This window comes from Chrysemys picta, chromosome 2 (assembly GCF_011386835.1).
Source record: "Chrysemys picta bellii isolate R12L10 chromosome 2, ASM1138683v2, whole genome shotgun sequence".
NCBI classification, from domain to species: Eukaryota; Metazoa; Chordata; order Testudines; family Emydidae; genus Chrysemys; species Chrysemys picta.
In genome coordinates, this window is record NC_088792.1 from 101703813 (window position 1) to 101729627 (window position 25815).

General features: G+C 39.6%; 1 protein-coding gene across 4 annotated transcripts in view; it reads left to right on the plus strand.

Annotated features, from left to right (window-relative positions):
• The window catches only part of CNTNAP2 (contactin associated protein 2), a 1641691-nt gene that overhangs the window by 940247 nt on the left and 675629 nt on the right, over positions 1-25815 (plus strand). For all 4 annotated transcript variants that reach the window (XM_008179187.4, XM_065583877.1, XM_042842751.2 and 1 more), the window contains one exon: positions 24909-25058. In XM_008179187.4, coding sequence (XP_008177409.1) covers positions 24909-25058 — 150 coding nt within the window. The remainder of the gene's footprint in view (positions 1-24908; positions 25059-25815) is intronic.

Below are 25815 nucleotides of genomic sequence, written 5' to 3' on the forward strand. Positions count from 1 at the left end.
TTTTTTTTTTTTTCTTTTTTTTGTAGAAAGGTTAGCAATGTCTGTTAGAGAAGAAACCTCATTGTAGGTCATAATTTAGCTGTTTGTTTTTTCCGACATGTTACTGGAACACCGGTTGACAATGCAACAGCATGATATTTGATCAAAAGTTGTGCTGTTTCAACAAACACAGACATTTCTTGCTGTGTTGGCCTTTCAGGAGTGACAGCAAAGCTAATAGCTGTATTAACTTTTCTGTAAGTTGATGCATTTTTACATAAGCACTCAGGCTTAAAAGAAATAGTTTATTTCTTTTCTTTTTTTTCCCCAAGAGTGGTGGACAGATGACAAACAGCTACATGATGCACTGACGCTGTGCACGAGAATAGAATTTCTAATACCGTTTTGTCTCCTGGGTCCTCTGCAGATTTCCAGGCCACCAATGTGGGTGGTGTTGTCATTGGCAACAGTATCCCTGTTGGAATGAAAACTAAGTTGTGCTCACCCATGTTGAACTGACAGTGTCATGAGGTCTTCAGGGACAGCAAACTGACTGATTTATTGCAATTCATCTCATGATTTGTGTGTTTCAATGATTTATCTTCATAAAGTACTACTGACAGTCACTATTATGCATTAGAATCTTGTTACAGTGAGTAAATTATGATTCAAGGATAATATTTTTTTATGATTTATTGACTATGGGCTGGTAATTAGTAATGTATATGACAGGCTACCTAATTTATATAAAATTCAAAACACAATCATCTATCAAAAATGATGGTAAAGTTAAAGTTCCCATCTGAAAGAAATTTTAGTTAGGAGTAGGAGGTCTGACCCTGAAAACCTGTATTCACAGGAGTAAATCTTTAATAAAAGCTGAAAATGGACAAAAGCAAGGGTTTCCAGAAATGATCCCTGGGACTGTATTGTCATTAGTAAGTGATTTTACCTTGTGATCTGTAATCTAGTAGAAACCATTAAAAGTTTGATAGTTCATATTCTAAGTATGAGAATGATTATCTTGGGAACCATCATGTGTTAACTTGACAAAAGCAGATTTGTTTAAAATGACAATAATTGTACCTAACTACAAAATGGTGGTTACAGATGAGCTTTGAGATTTAACTGTGAACTTCCTAGGGTTTGAAGGTTGTCACAAGACTGTTATTATTGCCTTTCTTCTGTTTTGTGTAATTTGTGGACAAAATATTTTTTTCCTTTGTTTAAAAAGATCAACTAAATAAAATGTAAAGAAATTTGGGATGTGATAAACTAAGTTATAATGGTTCTTACAACTGTGACTGTTACAGTATTTAATAGTTTTGAAATGTGTGTTGTTTATCCATTCTACTGTAATAGATTTTTAGAGTTGCTAGATTCTAATATTATTTCCTCCTCTCAAAATACCAAAAATAAGAAGAGCAGAAAATGAACTTAATAGCTATGAACAATTTTCAGCTCTTCAACTGAATCCCTAGGAGTAGTATCTTAAACAAAAAAGTATATACCCACAACTTTAAAAGACAGTGGTTTTTAATTACAAAAAGCAAAGTGATTTCCAGTTGAGAAATCTTATACACTGACTTTTACCCTGGGATGAAAGACAATCATTGACAATAACCTAAGGCCCTGATCCAGCAAATGTCCCCACGTGTGCAGATCCCTATGCCGGCATTGAATCCCAGTGAAGTCTTCGGGGCACTGTGAGGTGAAGGGGTACACCCACAAAGAGTCCAGTGCATATTTGGTGACTCACTTGGGTGGTGATTTCAGCATCTCAGCAAAGAAGTTTAATAGCTTACTTACCACAGCTAGCACTGTACTTTTGGCAAGCTTTGTAAACTTCTGTGTCAAATTCAGCCCTAAGATGTGTGTATGCATCTCCCGTTGATTTCAGTGGTAGAGATGTTTGTTACTCTTTTGGGCAAGGGACCTTTTTTGATTGTGTCAGGCACCCTAAATACACAATGAGGCCCTAATCATTGATCAGGGCCTACAGGAACTATCATAATAGAAATAATTTAGGGGCAGAAATATCCTCTTTAACTTTGGAACACAGCATTTATCAAATATTAGGATGTAAATATTTTATATTTTCTTAAATATATTGCACATGAAAACTCAGTACCAATTGAGATTTGATCCTGTAAGTTGATGCTCCCTTATGCCACATGGAGCCTATTGACTCTGTACAGGTTTAATGATCCCCATTGGTGCATCTCTTTGCAGGATCAGGCCAAAGAATGCTTATAGCATGATATGCAGTGAGTCCATTATAATAATGACTTTAGATGACATTGCAGTTATATATTATTTTAATGAATTCTTCTAATGGGGAATTGTAATGGTCTATCTTGTATTTCTAATGTGGCTGTCACTGTGGCATCTGGGCAATAAATATGCATAAAGAGAGATTTGGTTACAGGGATTATACACTCTTCCCCTTCCCGTTTTTACACCATTAGTATTCTAAGGGTGTTTGTAAATATAGGTGATTATTTTTGTATGTTGGTTATTTGCTATTTATTGCAGGGAATGTCTTGGGAAAGCTATAACAGAGAGAGAGAGAGAGAGGTTGTATTTTGTTCAGATGGTGGTAAGACAGAATGCCAATTCTGTTTGGACATCGTCTTTTGGTTAGTGTTCTATGACCATAAATACCTTTTGAATGTTGTCTTTTTTATTATTTTTTTTTTGTATTGGTTTCTGTTACAGTCTATGCAAATCTTGTTGCTTTTTAACAAAAGCAATAAAAAGTTAATTTTTGTTAAATACAAACTATAGTGGCAACCCACTATGAGGAAAAATAACAAAGACTACAGTAACCTATCACTTATTTGCTCATATAATGCATTCTTTCCAATCTAATTTATGACAAAGACACTGTGCTCCCTCAGGAGATCAAACATCATCCTAGATCAGAGCTCATTGCACATATGAAAAAGCAATGAGCTATCTTAATATAGTGCTAAATTTCTCAAAGACTTCCCAGAAATGTAAGCTACTAGGTTCCTCCACACCAGGAACATGCTAATTTAAAAGGTGGGATACTAAAGGATTATGTGTTAATTGGAGATATTTTCTGAGCATAATTCTACTAAACTTTGAACAGTTTGGAATTAAATTTAACCTAACTACCTGCAGGTGTGGCTGTAATGAAATATTTCACCCAGGGTTGAGAAAGTGGACTGAACCCTTTTTTTCCCCCAATGAGTGTTTTTATATGAAATTTTTACTCAAAAATTTTAATCAAGTGATAATTTATGTTCAAAATCAGAATTAACTTTTGACCAAAAGGTTGAAACATACGTAATTTTAATGTTTGTCAGTCAACACTCACTAGTGAATCTAACATCTGGATATTATGGGTGTTTGTTCTCATTCTTCCCTGAATTTATTTTCATAAGAAACTCCTTCCATTTCTAATTCCTGGCACTGAGGAAAGCCTGTCAAAGTATTCAGTGATATCAGTGACGATCTACCTTCATAACAGATGTGGATCATTGGGGCTTGTCTGGTGGTAGAAGGCCCATCAGAATTTGACATAAGTGTTGGGGTTAACTGGACCAGATTCTCCCCTGCACAAAAATATTTCACAGTGCAGAGGTGATGAGAGGGGGCTCAGGGAAGAGATTACCTGATTCTCCAGCTGTCTTAGTCCTGGTGTAAGTTTGTATAGCTGGCGGTGGTCCATCAGGGACTGTGGGTGTGTATAAAATTCCAGTTAAATCAGTTTTTCTCAAACCATGCCACACACTGTGGTGCATAAGTATCTGAACACTTGACTAGAAACACAAGTGAAAATGCAGTCTTTTTTCATTGTTCAATCTGGAATGGATGCAAAAAGTAAACATCACAAATAGTAAAAAGTATGACATCAGCTTTAAAAATCTGAAGTCTTGCTTACAATGTTGGGTAAAGCAATTTTGCTTTGTTTTTTCATACTGTCTTTAGGGCCAAATTGATCCTAGATTACACTGCTGGAAATCCTTGGGTATGATTCTCCTCACAAGGGTACAAATAGGGACTCTATTAACATCAGTTATGCCATTGTAACCACACACACACACACACACACACACACACACACACACTCGAGTGCGTATTGTAACTACTCACATGTAAGTTTTTTGCACTGTTGGGTTTATAGCATATTTTGGGTTTTCGTTTCTCAGACAGATTGTGTTGTGGCTCTCATTTGAGATTACTAATCAAATAATAGTATTTTAGATCAGAGTTAAGGTAGTTACATAATGATGAAATAGGCATTTAATTGCACTTGATAAGAATAATGTATTTTTTTACTTACTATGTGCAAAATACTATATTTATGTTGTCCTCAGCTACTTTTTCCCTTGCTTTGAAGTGTTTGACTTCTGTAAATTATGTGACTTTTTTATTATGTTTTCAAGGAGATTAAACTGTGTGGAAAATTGGAAGAGTTTGTAACAAGCCATTTCCTAGTCAGAAATAATAATAGGTGAGACAAAGATACGCTAAACAGAAGTCAAAGTTACAAAACAGGAAATACTTTCACTGAGCTATTCAGCTATTTTATTTTAAACTTTACAGAGACATTCTGGAAGGACACCAGAGCCACTGTACTTAAGCTTGATTCTCTTTTACTGTCAGACTACATCTCACAATTTTGAAAGTACGGTAGAGTAAATTATGACTTTATAATGGAAGCTAATTGCAACCTTAACTTTGGAGAAGCAACTACCTCTCCCTTACTGCGATTCAATTTATCATAGAGTGATGGATGTAAAAGGCATTTAGGATTATCCGGTCCAACCTCCGACATTTTCCAGATTGTTCCATACGGTGGGATAGAACCTTAGCTGGCATAAATGGATGTAGCTCCAGTGATTTCAGTGAAGCTATGTTTCTTTAGCTGAGAATCTGGCCTCGTATATTTTTTACTGCTAAAACTAGCCTGAAAAAATTACTAAAAGAAAACAAAGTACTACATGGAAACAACCATGCAATGGCAAGGTTATGGGTTAGACAATGAACTGTAATAGGCAATTTCCACTCAGTGATTCCAGGATTTTATTTATTTATTTATTTTAAGAAAAACTTCCACAATCATTGATGTGACGGGTTGGATCACAGAAACCCCCTTGGGATCTGCCACCCGATGTGCCAAGACTACTTTTATTCCTGTTTTCCCTGCCAGCTCAGGACTCCAGCACCCTGTCTTGCCAGGCCAGACACTCCCGTCTGCTCCAACACAGACCCAGGGTCTGAATCACTTGTCCCAGAGCTGCAAATTTACCTGAAAACAGCTCACAGAAGTGTGCTTGTCTCTAGCACTCAGATGCTCAACTCCCAATGGGGTCTAAACCCAAATAAATCTGTTTTACCCTGCATAAAGCTTATACAGAGTAAACTCATAAATTGTTCGCCCTCTATAACACTGATAGAGAGATATGCACAGCTGTTTGCTCCCCCAGGTATTAATACATACTCTGAGTTAATTACTAAGTAGAAAGTGATTTTATTAAATACAGAAAGTAGGATTTAAGTGATTCCAAGTAGTAACAGACAGAACAAAGTAAGTCACCAAGTAAAATAAAATGCGCAAATCTATGTCTAATCAAACTAAATACAGATAAGTTCCTCACCAGTTCCAGAATGCTCCCTTTTACAGGCTAATCTCCTTGTAGCCTAGGTCCAGCAATCACTCACACCCCCTGTAGTTACTGTCGTTTGTTCCAGTTCCCTTCAAGTATCCTGGGGGAGGGGGGGTGGAGAGGCTCCTTCCTGAGCCAGCTGAAGACAAAATGGAGGGGTCTCCCATGGGTTTAAATAGACTCTCTCTTCTGGGTGGAGACCCCCATCCTCCCTCCTATGCAAAGTACAGCTCCAAGATGGAGTTCTTTGGAGTCACCTGGGCGAGTCACATGTCCCTGCATAACTCAGTCTTTACAGGCCGAAGCCATTGTCCACATGGTATCTTGCATGTCTCCAGGAAGACTTCTTATGTGGATTGGAGCATTCCAAGATGCATTGTTCCCCCCAAGTGTTTCCTGATCAGGTACTTAACCTGGCAAATTCCTTCCTAAAGAAGCTGACCAAATGCCTCACAAAGCTTACTTAGAAACCAAGCAAGCATACAGCCCATATTCTTAACCTCAAGTAGAAAATGATATATATGTACAAATAGGATGAATAGATATAGTAGACCATAACCTTTACGGAGATATATTACATGGCACAGGCAGCACAAAACATATTCCAGTTATGTCATACATACATTTGTAAGCACCCCCCCCCCATAAAGCCTTATGGGGTATACTGTCACAATTGACAACAAAAACATCACTGAAATATTTCCTTCCTGCATACATTTTAATTATCAAAGCAGATAACTTTAAAAACAAAAACAATATTGGGGTGTGATGGGGTATATAAACCCCACAGTGTAGCAGCCACAAAGGAGTTAATGGATGAAACAGTTACTTCCTCAGCTATGACTAAGTGGTTGACTTGTAACAACTGGGATAAAAGGCTGCACCTCACATGGTGTGGGGTTGCTACCAGACAGGATGGGAGACTATCTCAAGGAGGTTTCTCAGCAGTAGCTTGGCAAGGAATGGATTCAGTGGCCTGATACAAGGGGTGAGGATAAGACTTCTGGCCAATACAAAAGGGCCTTTTTTTCCCTCTCACCACCTTGTAGGATAGAGAAGGAGAAGGCAAGGCTTCTGGAGGCCCCCATTGGAGAGGCTACTATATAGAGTCAAGGAGTAGCTGGCAGAGAGCCATTGGCTCTTAAAGGCCCAGAGTATCACAATAGACTCTCAGATAAAAGGTGAAAGAATGATCCCCTTTACATGGTGAAGACTTAATGTGAGATTAAAAATCCTTGGACCTTCTCACTAAAAAACTGGTAGATATGAGTGAAATCAATATCAACACAATACATGTTTCTATTTTGTTTTCTCCCACTACACACACACACTAACTTTAACAAGATGCTTGTGATTTTTGGTAATGCTGCTTTATTGTTGTTTTTCCCTATTCTGTATTAGCTGGTGTCTGTTGGGAATGGAAAAGGTAGTTTCCAGAGCATTGCACTTGAGCTTAGCTATGATAGTTCTAATCCCAGTCTTGTGCTGGAAGGTCCATTGATGTTGTGTTAGATTTCATGGGAGTGATTCTGCTTTATTACATAAATTGTGCATTGGTGTCACTCCTCATTTACTCAAGAGTAGAGAACCTTTATTGAAATAAATGGATTGATAAGAGTAAAATCGTTTGAAGAGGGAGTACAGTAAGGTCCTATATATTTAAAGAACAGGTTGTGCGACACATAGCTAAATTGTCTAATTTATTACAAAGAAATCTGCAAGAACAGAAGGCTCCATAATCTATGCCATGTACCCATCTGCATTGTAGAACCCCCCATAAGTGGAGTGGTTGAGGAGCAGTGTTGCTACATTGGAAGTGGTGGAAGAACATGGGTACTAGAGGCCATTTTCAAATTAACAGGTGCCGGTGGATTCCTGGAGAATCCATGTGTTGTGGTGCCAAACCTCTGAGGCCTGATTGACCACTGTCACTCCGTTTTGACACTGGTATAACTCCATTGATTTTAAGGGAATTGTGCTAGTGTAAAACTGGAGCAAACTTGGTGGTAAATTGGAACTTTGGCTTCTAATGTAGACAGGTGAACAGGCCCTTTTTCCCCCAAAAATGTCTAGAAAATGTGCCAAGGCAAAGCTTCCAGCATTTCCTATATGGGTTTCCCATACTGGATATGATTTGGGCTTACATGATTAATTGTACATTATCTTTCACTAGTTCTATCTAGCACAATCGCTGAAATAAGACAAAGTTGAAAAGTGTTTCTACTGAGAACCTGTTGGGGGCGAGGAGGGGGTGGGGGGTAAGAGGAGGGGAGAGAAGCCCAGGGCTCCGTTTGTGAGTTACTGTTCACTTTAGGCATTTCTTCTAAATAAATAAAGTTCTTTAGAAAGCAATAACAAAAAACCTTTTAGTTTACAGACAAAAGCAGAGGTCATACATCTTCCAGCAATTCTGCTTGATATTCAGGCACTATTCCTTGCGTAATCCACGGGCAGTCTGGTACAAGCAGTACTCAGTAAAATGCAAACCAGTGTTTTGAAATGCCAACATTTTCATTTTGTTTTGATGGCTTTCTCAGAAAATACCAGCCTAAGCTCTGAAGTCTTTTACTTGTTCCCACCGAGAGAGAACGTTTGTCTTTTATAAACTGTATAAAGTTTTGTTGGGACGTACACCAGCCACTGTATCTGTTTATCCTAAAAATGGCAGCCTAATTGACAATGAAAGTTCTTCATTGCTTAATAAAATGGGACCAATAACCATTATATCAATGTTGAGCTTTCCCTCCAGCATTGTAACAGGAGCTGTCTTCAAATATTGTGCTAAAATTGAATGATTTTGTGATATGCACAATTAAGGATGAGAACAAGATTGTCAGACTCTTTGTCATTTGAGGCCAAAGGCAGAATTTGAACATTGGTGCACTGGTCTTTCACCCCCAAAACCTATCTATTGAATTACTCATTCACTAGATAGGGGCAGAAAGGTTAGAATATCAGCAAACATACACAAATACAAATGGTGACACTTTCCTTGATACCATGACTTGGTATCCTAAAATAATAAAATGAAGAAAGGATTTACATGAGGGACAATTTACTGGAATATTCAGCCTGTGTTTCCAAAGTAATCATATAGTACCCAACAGAACTTGCTCAGTGTTTACTCCGTACTTGTTTAGGCAGATTCTCCCTGCAGTCCATATAAGTTTGTCTGAGAGAGGTGTTCGTGAAATATCTGAAAGGACCTCAGATGTAGAACTTTTGTGGGGAAAGGGAAGAGTTAAATCTTATACACTTTTTATTAAAACCTCAAAAAAACCCATTCAGGCCTTCTTTCATTTTTTCCAGTGCTACTTCATCCATCTCTGAAGACAACAACCATGCACTCAAACCATACATCTTGAATATAGCTATGAAATGTCACACATACACCAAGCTTCAGGAGGGGTTGGACAGCTCTGCTAATGCAGACTGCATGGTAGTTGTGTTCACTATCATTGCTACAAGCTATCCCTGAACTCTCACCACCATTTTAGTTGAGTCTGCTTAACATCATAATCCAGTGCCTGCTCATTATGATTGTGAAAAGTGTGTGGTGTGGGGTTTTTGCCCAAAAAATCTGCAAACAGAATAAGCCTGCTTCATGACACATTCAGGCTTAGATCCTATCCACACTATAGCTAAAAGCAGGCAACTCACGTTTGAACATTCTAGTTGCTAGCACAGTTCTACCATGGTTTCTCTACTAGGATTTTTTCCTTTCCTCAGAACTGTGTTGTAAAACCTTCCTCTATCTGGGCAGCAGAGCTATGAGGAATAAAATCTACATTGGTCAGGGAAAGTGTGATAGAGATGTGTTAGCAGCAAATATTTTCAAATGCGGGGAAGATGCATTTTGCCTTGGGTAGAGAGAGTCAAATTGTATTTCCCCTTGGCAAGAAGGCCAACAACACATCAGGGAGCTTCATCCCATCCCTTGGAAAGGCAGGTGTTTCCATCCCCCTCCTTTGAGTTTTATACTAGTGAAGAACAGATTTGTTTTGAAGTCAGATGTCAGAGCCACACTATCCTGGGCCCGGGCTGCCAAATCTTCAGGCTGTGCTAGGACCTTGTGGCTCCCTGGTCCATGGTAAAATGAGCTCCTTCGTGTCCTTTGTTCTATCAGGAGGCCTGTGCTTTGATTTATGCTTGCAGGAGTTTGCATAACGGAAGGGTGAATCTAGTCCACAGTTGTTGCTAGCATGATTTCATCCATAATGTGTATTTAAAGAAAGTAATTCTTCAAATCTAACACCTCTTGTTAATTATTAGCAACCAGCCTGGGGTATCAGAGTTTACATAAGTGAACACCAAATTCCAGAGAGAGTCCAGCCAATGCAGCCATTGTTTGTTGGCTATCATCATGTTCACTTCTAGCTTTTTTTAGTGCATCTTTCCTTCCATTAGATTCCTGTGACAAAGGAAGGAAGAGACACAGCTATACCCTGAAAAAAATAGTTATGTGGGATTGGAAGACAAGTGGGATGTTTTTGTCATTTATCGTCCAAGACATATGCACAATGAAGATAAAGGGATATAAGGGACTTTTCTTTTTTTAACAATAGGATTAAGACATTAAAAAACTAGCTGCTCTGTGAATGTAGCAGTGACCAAAAAGTTTCCACTAATGAAATCTTGTGCCTAGAGGTTTGTATATCTCTCAAACAGAAGCACAGCAATAATGTTACAAGTGCAGGTTAGAAAGCATTGCCAAGTGAAGAAAACTAAACTATTTTAGTAAAACTGAAAGGTAGTTTTAAAAAAGCCAACAGACATACAAAATTGCGCTCTTTGAATATTGAACCTAGAAAACGTCCAAAAGGACTTGCTGGAACCCCAGTTTAACATAAGCAAGATTTAGGCTTGGCAAGATACTTAAGAGTGTGCCTGACTTTAACCACTTGAAATAATCCCATTGTTTAGTAAACTGAAGTTTAAATGCTTTGGTAGATTGGGGCCTTAATCTGTTCACAAAGGTCAAGCTGGTTGATATCCCAACAGCTGAGCTCTACAAAATTCTGGGTCTCAATTCTCCCTCTCCACCCTGTGTCCAGGTCAATAGGATTTGCTTATGTTCTGTTTGTCAGGAATCAGCCCATTAGGGTGTATGAGACACAAGGGTGATTCTAATTCTCTCACCTCAGGAAACAACAAACTTCTACTGGGAGTGGGACTTACTGTTATATTGTGGGTGGTGAATTAGAACACAGAATTTGGGTTTCTCAAAAGGTAATTTTATTATTTATTTCTATTTTGTGTGCTTATCAGTCTGTGTGTGTGTCTTTCTGTCTGTCATCATTCCTTGTTGCTGAGATGTTATGGAGAAAGTAAGGCTAGGAAAATATGGCTTATTACTAGTTCAGTAAAATAGAACCTTTAAACCCAATTTTACCAAAATAGATCTGGTTATATTTTATTTTTTTACTTAATGTTTATGCAGTGCACATGTGAATGAAATAGGAGATATTTTCACTATTTCTGTAGAGACCAGGCCTACTGACGGGGTGGGGAGGGAAGGGGGTAATTGCCCAGGGGCCGGGATGATTTAAAAAGGCGGCTGGGAGCCCCAGGCCTTTTAAATCCCCTGGGTGGGTGGCAGTGGGCTCCTAGATGCTCACAGGGTGATACCACTGGCGGCAGAGACAGCCAGGAGGGCATGTGGAAGCCCTGGCCATGCCGGAAGAGCACCCATTGACTGTTCCCTGAGGCCCGGAATTGCTGTCTGTGGGCCTGGTAGAGACATATGAACATGGTGGCATGCAGAGAGAGGATTTCAGTTGGACATGGTGGAAATTTGGGTACCTGTATTATGCTGTACTTTCTTCACTCCTCAACACTTGATAACTCTGCGAACACTGCTTTAATCTAGTGTCTGAATTATGAACAGATTGTAACAAATATCCTGAGACTCTGTAGAGAGACTGAAGGGAGGGAAACGGCTCAGAAAGGTCTCCAAAAGGAGCAGTTGGATTTCTTTAATTCACACAAATATGACAAAAGAATAGTAATATGGTAAATTTTAATACATGTAGGGTTCAAGGGATGACCCAGGGAGATAGCATCTTCTTCTGAATATAAGATAGTGACCAGCTCAAGGGTAAGTGTTAGGAAAAATAGTGCTTCTGTGGAGAGGCATATTTGGCAGATGATAGTAAGACAGTGTGAAAACTATCAGATAAGATAAGGTTATCCCTGTGTCCCTGAGATTTTGTTTTTGTTTGTTTTGAGAGGAAAAAGTACCTTAAAAATAGAGTTGATTTTTAATTTCTGAAAAGTTTATTGGTTTTTTAAATGAGAATATGAAGGATAAAAGCTAGTGAACGTAGAGTCTATAATAATTTAATTACTCACTAATTTTAGAATAAATTTGTATCCGTGACTGCATATTTATGATTCTTTAAAAAACAAAAAACAAAAAGTGGATTCAATTAATTTATTCAGGAAGGCAGGCATCATTTGTGCATAATATTTAAAAAAATCCTTTGCACGGCCTTGATTCTGAAAACAAACACACGCTTAACTTTCAGCTGAGTCCCATTAACTTGAACTTCAAGCACAGAAGTAAGTGGTTGCAGTACTCGGTCCAATATTGGCAGATTTTACCAGGATTAGAATGAAGGGAGGGAGGAGAAATCAGAAACTTTAAATTTGTTCATTGGCAAACTAGCTTGACTTGACAGACAGTGAGATTTGAATTTGTAAGTTTGGCCTATTTCACAATTAAGGCAGGAGACTGAGATGAGTCTTCCCCCCCCCCCCCCACGTTAAAGAAGGCAAGAAGAAAGGAAATAAATATCCTTTGGGCAACAATATTCATTCCAACATTAGCATAAGGGTCCGCAAATGCCTAGTCTTAAAGTTTGGAAGACATTATTTTGTGTGTGATTCAAGGACAAATCCCCTTTTCCATTTATTTTTGTAAGTTTCCAGTAAAGACAAAAATGCATTACAAGTTTGATGAATATTTGCAAACTGTATGGTCTTATGTAACAGAAATCACCAGTTGTCAAGGCTATTGTAAGAAGGTTGATTACTGTAAAGTCTGCAGTATTCTAGTTGCATATATTTACAAAATTTGCCATTTTTATTGCACTACATTATAAATTATGGAAATAGGAAAATGGCCTACCATGGTGTCATTTTATGTGCTCCATTAATTTGGGGCTAGAGATTTTATTTAAATATAAATACTAACCTTTCAGTTCCATGTGTTTTGACACTAAATTACAGGGTACATCTCACTGTAGCTAAAATATCACTAGTAGGCAAAATTTTGCCATGTTGTCACCCAATGACCTGAAGAGAGAACTGAGTTTGAATGTGAAGACCAAATGTATTATAATTTATTGGTTGGTGAGTGGTTATTGCCACTATGCTGTGCTTTGAATCCACTCTAGGGATTATTTGTCACTCCTCTAGTTTTCTGGTCCTAAATATCTGTTACAGTAAGTGCATAATGGCAGGTTTCAGAGTAGCAGCCGTGTTAGTCGGTATCCGCAAAAAGAACAGGAGTACTTGTGGCACCTTAGGGACTAACAAATTTATTAGAGCATAAGCTTTCATGGACTACAGCCCACTTCTTCGGATGCATATAGAGTGGAATAAATATTGAGGAGATATATATACACACATACAGAGAGCATGAACAGGTGGGAGTTGTCTTACCAACTCTGAGAGGCCAATTAAGTAAGAGAAAAAAAACTTTTGAAGTGATAATCGAGATAGCCCAGTACAGACAGTTTGATAAGAAGTGTGAGAATACTTACAAGGGGAGATAGATTCAATGTTTGTAATGGCTCAGCCATTCCCAGTCCTTATTCAATCCTGAGTTGATTGTATCTAGTTTGCATATCAATTCCAGCTCAGCAGTCTCTCGTTGGAGTCTGTTTTTGAAGTTTTTCTGTTGTAATATAGCCACCCGCAGGTCTGTCATTGAATGACCAGACAGGTTAAAGTGTTCTCCCACTGGTTTTTGAGTATTATGATTCCTGATGTCAGATTTGTGTCCATTAATTCTTTTGCGGAGAGACTGTCCAGTTTGGCCAATGTACATGGCAGAGGGGCATTGCTGGCACATGATGGCATGTATCACATTGGTAGATGTGCAGGTGAACGAGCCCCTGATGGTATGGCTGATGTGATTAGGTCCTATGATGATGTCACTTGAATAGATATGTGGACAGAGTTGGCATCGGGCTTTGTTACAAGGATAGGTTCCTGGGTCAGTGGTTTTGTTCAGTGATGTGTGGTTGTTGGTGAGTATTTGCTTTAGGTTGGGGGGTTGTCTGTAAGCGAGGACAGGTCTGTCTCCCAAGATCTGTGAGAGTAAAGGATCATCTTTGAGGATAGGTTGTAGATCTCTGATGATGCGCTGGAGAGGTTTTAGTTGGGGGCTGAAGGTGACAGCTAGTGGTGTTCTGTTATTTTCTTTGTTGGGCCTGTCTTGTAGGAGGTGACTTCTGGGTACTCGTCTGGCTCTGTTAATCTGTTTTTTCACTTCAGCAGGTGGGTATTGTAGTTTTAAGAATGCTTTTAATAAGTGCATAGAAACTTTGGATATTAGAAAAATAACACACTGAAAAAATGAAGTGGACTCTTCTGAGTCATAAATCCTAAAATGTATTTCTTTGGATTATTCCCTAAACTACCTAATAGCAAGATTTAAATTTTTGTTACTCATATTCTCTTTCTGAAAATAAACTACGAGACCACAGAAATAGCTCAAGGTGTCATTTCTTATAAATTGGTTGCATAGAGGTTGGGGCGGTTGAGTCCTGGTAATGGTTTCTTGATTTAATTGCGGAGGAACATATGGAGCTTTCCTCTAATCATAGACCAGCACCCTGTTGTGGTAGGCACAACACAAACAGAACAAAAAGACAGTCCTGTCCCAAAGAGCTTACCATCTCAGTATAAGATGAGATACAACAAATGGATACAAGTGGACGGGGAGTCATCTTAGCGTTTGTGCAATGTGCCTCCGGTGGCATGTGACCAGGATTCATCACTGAATTTGGTCTGCTGGTTGAATCATTAGCTTCCGTGGCCCATGCTGGGTACTGATGTGGAGTGCGACGTGAATACTGATCCATGACACCCGGACGGGGAGTAAAAGGAAACAATGAGACAGTATTGGTCAGCATTAAAGACAGTGGTCTCAGCGCACCAGCAGCCTAAACACTGTCAACTTTTTTTGTGGGCCTCATGGCTGTGACGGGTTGGATCACAGAAACCCCCTGGGGGCTGCCAACTGATGTGCCAAGACTACTTCTGCCCCTGCTTTCCTGCCCTGCCAGCCTGGGACTCCAGCACCCTTTCTTGCTGAGCCAGACACGCTAGTCTGCTCCAACACTGACCCAGGATCTGAACCACATGTCCCAAAGCTGCAGACTTAACTGAAAGCAGGTTAAGAAGTGTTCCTGTCTTTAACACTCAGATGTCTAACCCAATGGGGTCCAAACCCCAAATAAATCTGTTTTACCTTATATAACGCTTATACAGAGTAAACTCCTAAATTGTTCGCCCTCTATAACACTGATAGAGAGAGATGCACAGCTGTTTGCCCCCCCCCGGTCCCCCAAGTATTAATACATACTCTGGGTTAAGTAATAAGTAAAAAGTGATTTTATTAAATACAGAAAATAGGATTTAAGTGGTTCCAAGTAGTAACAGACAGAACAAAGTGAATTACCAAGTAAAATAAAATGAAACACGCAAGTCTGAGTCTAATACAGTAATAAAACTGAATACAGATAAAAACCTCACCCTTAGAGGAATTCCAGTAAGCTTCCTTTTACAGACTAGTCGCCTTCTAGTCAGGGTCCAGCAATCACTCACACCCCGGGTAGTTACTGTCCTTTGTTCCATTTTCTTGTAGGTATCCTTGGGGGTGGAGAGGCTCTCTCTTTAGTCAGCTCAAGACAAAATGGAGGGGTCTCCCAGAGGTTTAAATAGACTCTCTCTTGCAGGTGGAGACCCCCTCCTCTCTCCTTTGCAAAGTCCAGCTCCAAGATGGAGTTTTGGAGTCACGTGGGCAAGTCACATGTCCATGCATGATTCAGTTTTTACAGGCAGCAGCCATTGTTTACATGCTACCCTGAACGTCCTCAGGTAGACTTCTTATGTCGATTGAGCTTTCCAAGATTCATTGTTCTTTAAGTGTTTCTTGATTGGACACTTAATTTGCACATTCCTTTCTCAAGAAGCTGACCAAATGCTTTACTAAGGCTACTTAGAAATCAAGCAAGTACACAGCCAATATTCATAACTTTGAATACATCAATGACACATACATGCAAATAGGATGAATAGATTCAGTAGATCATAACCTTTACAGAGATATGTTACATGGCATATGTAGCATAAAACATATTCCAGTTATGTCATATATACATTCATAAGCATATTTCCATGAAGCCTTATGGGGTGCACCATCACAATGACAAAGGTGGGTTTTGAAGGAGGACAAAGAATTAGATTTGCAGCTGTTTACTAGGAGTGTCTCCCAAGGATGTGGGACAGCATGGGAGCCACCACCAAGGTGCTTGTTTGAAAATTTAACATGCGGGCGATGGAGGCTGATGACAGACTTATCACAGATGGGAAATTAACCTTTTGATACTGAATGAGAGATAGGTTGACCAGACAGCAAGTGTGAAAAATCGGGACTGGGTGGGAGGGGGGAGATAATAGGAGCCTATATAAGAAAAAGACCCAAAAATCAGGACTGTCCCTATAAAACCAGGACATCTGGTCACCTTAATGAGAGATGATAGGTTATGCAGGGCATTGAAAGTGAAGATAAGTAGCTTATGCTTGATACGATGGAGAAGAAGGAACCAGTAAAGAGATGCAAAGAGAGGGGTGCCATGGTCAAACTGACAAGCTAGGAAAAAGATCTTTGCAGCAGCCTTCTGAACAGATATCAGAGGGGCAAGATTGCCTTTGTCAAGGCCAGAACATAGTCTGGGTGTGAGGATGTAGAGAGAGGTCAGATTCAAAGATGACTGTGGGATCAGAGCCAGAAAAAGTGGTGTAAAGGAGTAGTACTCTCATGGGGAGCTGGCCCAGAGTGGTGACTACTACAGCTTTTATAAAAAGTAGCATGTCATTGGAGGGGGCTGGGACCATTATTCAGCTTACCCCAGCCACTCCCCTTTAGAGGAGTGCAGAACATCTGTAGCCTTTGCTTACAGACCAGGGACGGGTCTATGTTTTTTGCCGCCCCAAGCACGGCAGTCAGGCAGATTTGGCGGCATTTTTTGCGGGCGATTTGCCGGTCCCGCGCCTTCGCCGTACCTGCCGCCAAATTGCTGCCGAAGCCACGGAACCGGCGGACTTCCCGCAGGCATGCCGCCAAAGACTGCCTGTCTGCCGCCCTCACAGCGACCAGCAGGCCGCCCCCCGCGGCTTCCCGCCCCAGGCACGCGCTTGCTGTGCTGGTGCTTGGAGCTACCCCTGTTACAAACAGCCAGAATGGAGAAATTGGTTGTCTCCTCATTAGTGCCCAAGCAGGAGAAAGGACTGCCTTCGTTTGTGCTTTGTGCTCCCGCACAAGAGCAGCCACAAGCTGCAGGAGCAACCACACGGTGCTGAGTGTTACGTGCTTTTTTTTCGAAGGTGATCCTTAGCTGGTGTAAATTAGTATCACTCCAATGAAGCCAATGAAACTAGAACAATTTATACCAGCTGAGGTTCTGGCCTGGAGAGTAAATAGCCTATGATTTGGTTACACTTGGTTTACTATTCTAAAGAATAATATGAGTGATTACATAAGCATTTTTTCATATTATTTTAAAGATGTAATTGATGTTCTTAGCTGTACAATGGGTGTCAGTAATGCATTAAGACTAGGGGCCACGTTGTCTTATCTTGTAAATGGGTGCCTCTCCACTGACTTCAAAAGAATTTTGCTCATGTACAGCAAAATTTTGGCTAGCAGAAGATTTGGCCTGAGAAGTCTTATTAATTTACTCCACACGGGTGTATATATCCTGCAATCAGATTTGATCTCTGAAGACTAACTGTAAAGAAATTTAAGATTTTTAACTACGATAATTTTGTTTGAAGAATAACTACAACAGATGTTATCTTTCTCAGTTTCCTAATACATATTAAGCTCTTGCATTTGGGTTGTTTTTTCTTTATATTCATTAATCCAGTCCTCCCTCTTATTTTTAATAACAGAAACATCTGTTTCTTCTTGTTCAATCAAAGTGATTACCTCAAGAGTCCTACTTTTAAAATAATACCATTTAAAAGAAATTGTGGATAGATTGTTTCATTAGCATATTTAATTTGCATATGAAACTAGCTTGCCGAGCATTCAGAAAGGGAATTGTGGAGGAGGCATACTTAAAGATCTTTTTTATTAAGTTATTTAAGAATTTTCTAAAGTTGGGTTCAGAAAAAAAAAGACCAGCAAAATACACACACACACACACAGATCTCAGAGAAAATAAATTAAATCACAAGAAAGTTTCTAAATACATATTTGTGGCTCAGGAATGTGCTGCAGTCTAACCTTGTTGAATCAAAACTCTGTTGTGGGAAAGCCATTTTCCGCCTTTGATTTCAATACAGCCTTAGTGTATCATGTATTCTCAGCTAAACTGGATTTTTTTGTTGTCAGAATACTTTTTATGAAGTACTAATCATCTCTCTATACGTACAAAGTACACAAGAGACAAGTGCATTCAAAAATGTGCCATTGCAACTTGCGCAGAACTTGTTCTCTGTGGAAGCATTTACAGTAATAATTTGTCTCTTGGAACACCACATGGCCATGTAAGAAAAGGGATGTTGATACAGCTGCCCCCAAAACATTCTGCAGTGGACAGAAACTCTATTGGAGAGAAAGTGTGCTCTTTGTTACAAGATTGCGGGGGGGGGGAGGGAAGCACAGCCATGAGTTCATGGTGCCAAAGAGCTGTCCCAGTAAGCATGTGGCAATGGGAGCCAGAACAAATATGAGTTCCACTATCATACCATACAGCAGTGGTTCTCAATCTATTTACCATATGTGGCCCACAATGTGTTGTTTGGGCCACAGGTTGAGAACCACTGTGACAGACACACACTGGCCCGCTCAGCCCTGCGCTGCCAGCCTTCTCCTTCTCCTCAGGGGCAGACCCGCACCAAGCACCACACCGACCCCCTGCCCCCAGAGACACCCTCCCCACAAACCCATATGCCCAGCGCCACCCGCCCAGAGACCCCTCCACAGAGCAGGGCCAGGTACGGAGCCCCAATTAAAACCTGGGGGTGCTACAGCACCTCCTCCCCCCACACCATTAGTTCCCGGGCCTATGCTGTCCACCCCTCACTGCCCCAAAAACCTCCCCAGAGACCCACTCTCCCGCATCCTGTCCCCCTGCTGTACTCACCAGCTCAGCTGCTGGCAGGAGTACCCCAGCAGGACTGCCTGATGCCCTCTCCCCCCTCAGCTGGCCCCGGCCCCTGCCAGACCGGAGCGGGAAATTTAAAAAAAATTTTTTTAGCACACAGCTGTGCCATAGCTGTGTGCTTCATTGCATGCGGTCCACAGGCCGTGGGTTGAGAACCACTGCAATACAGGCTTAGCAGGTGGTTGGTTTGCAGTCAGCTGCAAACTGCATGAAACTAGAGACTGACCTATCAAATAGACTGGGTGATAGCACAGTCGTTTAGGAGAGAATACTTCTATTATTGAGGCAAATCACCAGTGCAAAGACCTATCTCCAAACACCATCAATAAGATACATCCTTAGCCACTTCATACACACAAAGGCAGAGTGAGTGAAATCAGAAACTATATTGCCCAAGTGGCTTGTAGTTTTGTAATTTGCAGATTCTGGTCTTCCCTGCACCACTACTTGAATATATACAGCACTACATACTCCACACTATCCATGTGCTTCCACAGAGTATGCATTGGCAAGAGCGTACAGTACATGGGGCTTTTTTCCTCTGACCATACTTGCTTTGATATGGGCCTCACCCACTTCTTCAGTGCGCTGCTTGTGAGGTGCATTGTCCTTGTTTAACTACACATTGGGGCAGCATAACAGAGCTATTATCCTGGAGTAATTCCACCCTCTTTAAGTGGTAAAAGCACATACCTTTTTTATTTGCTTGTGCAACACTAGACTGGTGGGATCACTAGGCTCTAAAGTTATAAAGAAAGAGAACTGAAATTTAGAAAATAAGCAAATATGGGTTTTATTTCTCACTTATATGTGACATAGGGCTTGTCTACACTGGCACTTTACACTGCTGCAATTTTCTTACTCAGGAGTGTGAGAAAACACCAACCTGAGCGTAGCAAGTTTCAGCCCTGTAAAGCACCAGTGTAGACAGTGCACCAGCACGGGGAGCCACGCCCCTCATGGAGGTGGGTTTTTTTTAGAGCGCTGGGAGAGGTCACATTACAAGCCACGGCAGCGCTTTAACATTGCCAGTGTAGACTAGCTCATAGTTCATGTTTGGTTTCAGTCCATGAAGCACAGTATTAGATCAATGCTTTTAATAAATGATGTAGTTTAATGTATACACTATGGGCGTAATTCTGAAGGGCTTATTCAGTATTTTTCTTTCTTTTTGTAGGCTAACGTCTATTGACTTCAATGGGACGTTGCCTAAGGAAGGAATGATCAAAAAACAGAGTAAGGCCTTCAGAATTTGGCCCAATGGTTTTAAAAGTTGCATATCACAGATAATCTAGCATCTTAAAACATAACTCTTGTCTGAGTTCAAGTCTAGAAAAGATATTGAGTGAAGCCATATATCGTTAAGATAAAAAGCAAAGGGGGAAAACAATGTTTTTTCTTAAGTTTACTGTTTGTCTTTACACTGGCTTGTTATTATTATTTTTTTTAAATGTTCCAACCAAAGAACCTGACCCTACAAATACCAACAAGACTACCTTTACTCACAGGCGTCATTAGGACTATTCCTGTAAGCTACTCCCACACATAACTGTTTGAAGGATCAGGTCCAAATATTATTTCCAAATGCTGGTTTGGTTATTGTATGCTAAATATGTGTTTAGCACTTAATATTTTTTAACTGAATCCACTAAAAAACCCATCACCCTTTTCATTGTGTTTAGGTAGAATTAAACAATATGATCAAGCTACTGAATCTGTATCTAACTGTTGGTTGACAGAGTAGTAATTTGTTTGGATGGGGTAAAGAAGGGAGATAAAATAATTTCTTGAATGGTATCAAATCAACAGTGTTTTGAAACATCGTGATTCTGGAGAATCTGAGTTTCTCCACCCAGTAAACATTTGGATGTTGTGAGGCTTACCCTTAATATGTAAGGTAAAGAAACTTGTGTTTTATAGCATAAGACTAAGTCAAGAAGAGGCTTCAATTCCTGACTCTGCTACAGACTTCCCATATGGCAAGTCACCCAACGTTCTAATACATAAGTTTCCATCTATGTAAAATGAGAATATTGTTGTTTACCCAGCTCACTGGGGTGTTGGAAGCTTATTTCAACAGTGTTTGTAAAGCAGTCTGAGGACTGCAGACAGAAGCTGGTAATAACTTCTAAGAAATAGAAAATGTTTCTTTAGGACTTGTCCATTATAAACCACCTTCTACATTTTTGGCTCATTATTATAATTCTTCCATTTACACTGAGATCAAATGAAAAGTTTCTAATGATAAGAATTGTACCAAAGGTGAAAAGTAGACTTTCTTTCGTGCCAGTAATAGCCGATTGTCTTCCAGAATACAAGTAGGTGCTATTAGGGAATGACTTAGAGAGATAATGGATTGCAAACTAAAATGGTTTAATATAAGAAGTGCAGTGTTCTCCCAATATAGTGGCATAATTGTCTCTCTTTTGGTATCATCTGTTCTGTCAAGTATGTTAAAAGAAAACTGATTGAATTGAGACAGGACTCAAGCTAGCAGATTTTGTCCATTATCGAATGACTTCAATTAAAAAGCATATAAAACCACTAGTGTTTTGGCTTTACCACCCCACAGACATTTTACATTTATTGCTGAAATGTGAAGGTTAAAAGTAAAACAGCCAAACACCACTACCACCGTTTCACTAGTTAGTCTTAAAATAACATTGCCCCTTTTCGACCCAAGCAGCTAGTCAAAGTTTGGGGCTGTGAGAGATGTTCTAGTTCAAAGAAGAAATTGATGGAGCCTGGTATCTTTTTTTGACGCAATCTTGTTGATTTACAAGACGTGTACAAAGTCACATGTTTCTGAAGCAAGAGGAACCAAGAACAAAAGGAGCAATTTCTTAGTTTACAGTTCCAAGCCTCTTTAATTAACAGACCCAAAAGCTGTCTCTCTAACTTTTTTTCCAGGTCACACTGTTTTAACAGACTACTTCTTGGCTTTTTTTCCTTTTCCCATCTGTTTCTCTCTCTGTTTTTGTCTTTTTTCAGTCTTTTCTCACTCTTCTCCTTTCCCTCCCTCACATCCCTTCCTCATACCTATCCAGTACTCAGCCTAAAGCTCCTGGGTGAGTTCACACACACTCTTTTTCCTTAGGCTTACATTTATGTTAATTGAAGAATGTGTTCAGACCTATCAATCTCAATAGGGTTTTAACAAGGTTTCATCCAGCTCATAATAATATACTACCTTCCCAGTTTGGAAAGAAAGCAATTTACCATATAAGACCATAGAAAACATTACAAATGCAATATCTCCCAACCATAAACACATAATTACCACAGATATCTCCAATTCTAGTAGAGAGAAAATCTGTGGTATTTCCAATACTTCTGGGTGGTAACTGTTGGCAAATACTGACATTTTAGAGGTGTCCACTACAGGGAGAATGTAATTACCCAGCTTGTAGTTTGTCAAAAACATCAAGGGTCAAATTCTGAGGTCTGGTAAATGGTGGCACAAACTAGAATTATACCTTCTTAATCTCCTGTTGGGTTACTTTCTAAACTCTCTTCTTTGAGAAAATGATGCTGACTTACTTCAACAAATATTCACACTCATGCTAATGTGCAACTGTAACCCTCACATCTTCTGGGTGTGGTGTTCTGTCCCATCTTATGACACTGAGACCACTTAGAGCGAGATTAATGAGTCTTCTTCACAGCCTTAGCTAAGAGGCATATGGCTTTTAGCTCATGCACTAAGCTCCAGAGGCCATAGGTTCGATCCCACCCACGGACGACCGGGGTCTGTCAGTGTTACACAACTCACATCACCAATGTCATTCCCTTTGAATTTGGCAAGAGATTTTAAAATGTATAATTATGTAAACAATTCAATGACCCTGTAATGTCCACAAGTTGAGTTCAAGGGAACAATGAATGATCTGGTACAAGTCCAAATAGATTTTTAAATAATAGGCCATATGAATCTACAAAATCATGATACCACATTTTAACTATGCCCTGATATTTATGAGCAGCTTTGGTTATTTTTTAATGACAATTTTGGGTTGGAGCCTTGTGAAACAACCAGTCGTCCGTCGTCGCCCTCCTCCCCCCCGCCCGCCGCCCCTGCGCAGTTTTTCTTTGTGGAACCTGAGATTATTTTTTCATGAGCAGAAATTGTATCCAGTGTGAAACTACAACACTTGGTAGCAAAACATTTTTTGTGTTTTAAAGAAATTGCTCCCCCCCACCAGCCATGTCAGTCATTTTGTATTTTCATGAAAACCTGAAAAAAAAGGCAAAAAAAATGTTTTGCAAACCATGTTCTGCTGTTCATGAATCTGGCAGCCCCATCCATTCATGAAGTAGATACCTTTTTAAAATTAGATAATACTGTTATTGGGATTCTGCCCCCTATTCAGATTGAGTGGTACTCCACAAGTAGTCCCATTGAAATCAACATGTTAAAGACTTGCAGAAACTGGCACTATTATTTTAAACAGTCTGTTTGGAAAATGCTGCTCCAGTCCAGAGGAACTCCTGAACTATTCAGCAACCCTCTCTTTCTCCCTTTACTTACACTGAACACTGCAGTCTCGTATTTTACGGATTTTGGGGTGGGGTGTGTAATGGTTATTAATTAAGCATGAAGCAAAATGGGTGTATGTCTAGTACATCCATAGGTTACGACCTCTATTCTTATCAAGTACTGGTGTATCTTTATCTGCTAAACTGAACGCATAGAAGCAATAGAAAAAAGAACATCTTTAAAGACAATAGGGTGTCACTAGAGTTTAGTGTTTGCCATGAACACCATCTATTATATGAAAGGCTATGGTTGTTAAAATCTTTGGTGCATGGATAATATTCCTTTTAGTGTTTTGACTTTTTATCAGCCATTTTATTAGCTCCAATGTTATGATGCATCATATTTAGTTTTAGAGACAATTCACTTGCACTGTATGGTATTATATTGTGTTCTGTCATGTACTGTTAATGTGATTCAGTAACTGAGTCTGAATAAAGAATATGTTGTTTGTGATACGTGATATGGTGCATTCAAAACGTCAAAAAGAAAATATTTGGAATTAGGTTTCATTAGATAGCATGCTGATTAACAGACATGATATTGCTTATGTGTACAGAAATGATCATAGTGAAAAGTACTGATTAATTCAATGAACAATCTCATTATCCTAAAATACCAGTCCAGACAATCGAGTAACATGACCTCATACCAGCAGATGGGTACCAGGCACAAAACTTTTATATCAGTTCCCTATAGAGGAAGCTGAAAGACTAAGTAGATAAGTCCTCTTCACTTGTACCAGCAGATAGAGGCTACTGTTTAGCTAAGCTTAAGGGTTTGGGTGGTTGGTTGTTTTGCAATGGCTCTATGATAATTGTCTTTATTTTCTATTTCCAACACCATTTTATATTTATAGGATTTGTTTTTGAATAAGGTTTCCCTTTAAGCCTTTCTTCTTCTTCTTTTCTCATTTTCCTTCCCCTTGTGTTGGAGGTATCAAACACTCATTAGAGGCAAGAATCAAAGATATATGTCCTCTGTTTTGTTACCTATTAAAATTAAATGGACATAGAAATATTTCATTCTTTTGAGTTTGGTTGTAGATACAGTAAATGATATTCCTTTGCCAGTTAAACATAGAATATGGCTTTTTGATGAGTGAAATGATGTGTTTGCTTTAAAGCAAACATATGCTTTTGTATGATGAATGAGCAGTCCCAAAGTTGCATTCATGATAATGATTGATTTCATATTTACTTTTACAAGAATGTGTAGATGTCCGAATCCACACTAGGTCCTTGTACAAAACTTGTGTCATGTGCCTGGTGCTTAGAATTGATGCAGAAAACATATTTAAATAAGTAAATAATGAACTGAAGAAGGTTCCACCCTTTCTTTTCCTTCCAGGCTCGGGACTCAACGATGGGCAATGGCATGAAATCCGGTTTCTAGCTAAGGAAAACTTTGCTGTCCTCACCATTGATGGAGATGAAGCCTCAGCAGTTCGAACAAACAGTCCTCTGCAAGTTAAAACTGGAGAGAAATATTTCTTTGGAGGTAAAAACTACAGTACTAGCATATCTGCTTAGTGCTGTCCTTTTGTTTTCTATACAATATATCAATATGGATGTTAGGGTGAAACTCAGTCCTCACAGAGTGTTAGCATTTTGGATCTTATACAAATGGCTTAGGTGATGACTGCCAAAAAAAATCAACTGTTTTATTAGCCGTTCTTTCCCCCATGCGCGGCAGTTCCGAATACTACATGAGATGCTTTACCCTACTTTCTGAGGAGCACATTCCCAAATCCACTTTTTTGCAGCTTAAAATTTGTTGGTGAAAGTTTGGCACAGAGGCAGAACCCTGTAGTAAGGGTGGCGCAGAGCTGGTTGCATCTTATTGGGAGCTCTGTGATGCCACGTTCTGAAAAGGTATATCATACGCTCTCCACAATGTGGAACCAGTTTTACTAGCTGGTATGGAGTTGGGAGTATGGACCTGTCTCTTCCTCTTTTAAGCCACGATTCAGGAATACATTCTTATTTAGGACAAGACTTAACCAGGTGTTTAACTTTAAGCATGTGCTTACATTCCATCAATGGTACTTACATGCATTCTTAAAGTCAAGACTGTGTTTAATATGGATGGACTTCAGCACGTATTTGACAGTTTTTCGAAATTGGGGCTTTAGGTTGACTAACACTATGAACCAGGAGCAATCCATGTACTCCAATAAGGTTAAGACTACAACTGTTAAAAGCCCTGAGCAAAGGCAACTTCTTTTGCTCTCCCACACCATCTTGTGTTATCCACA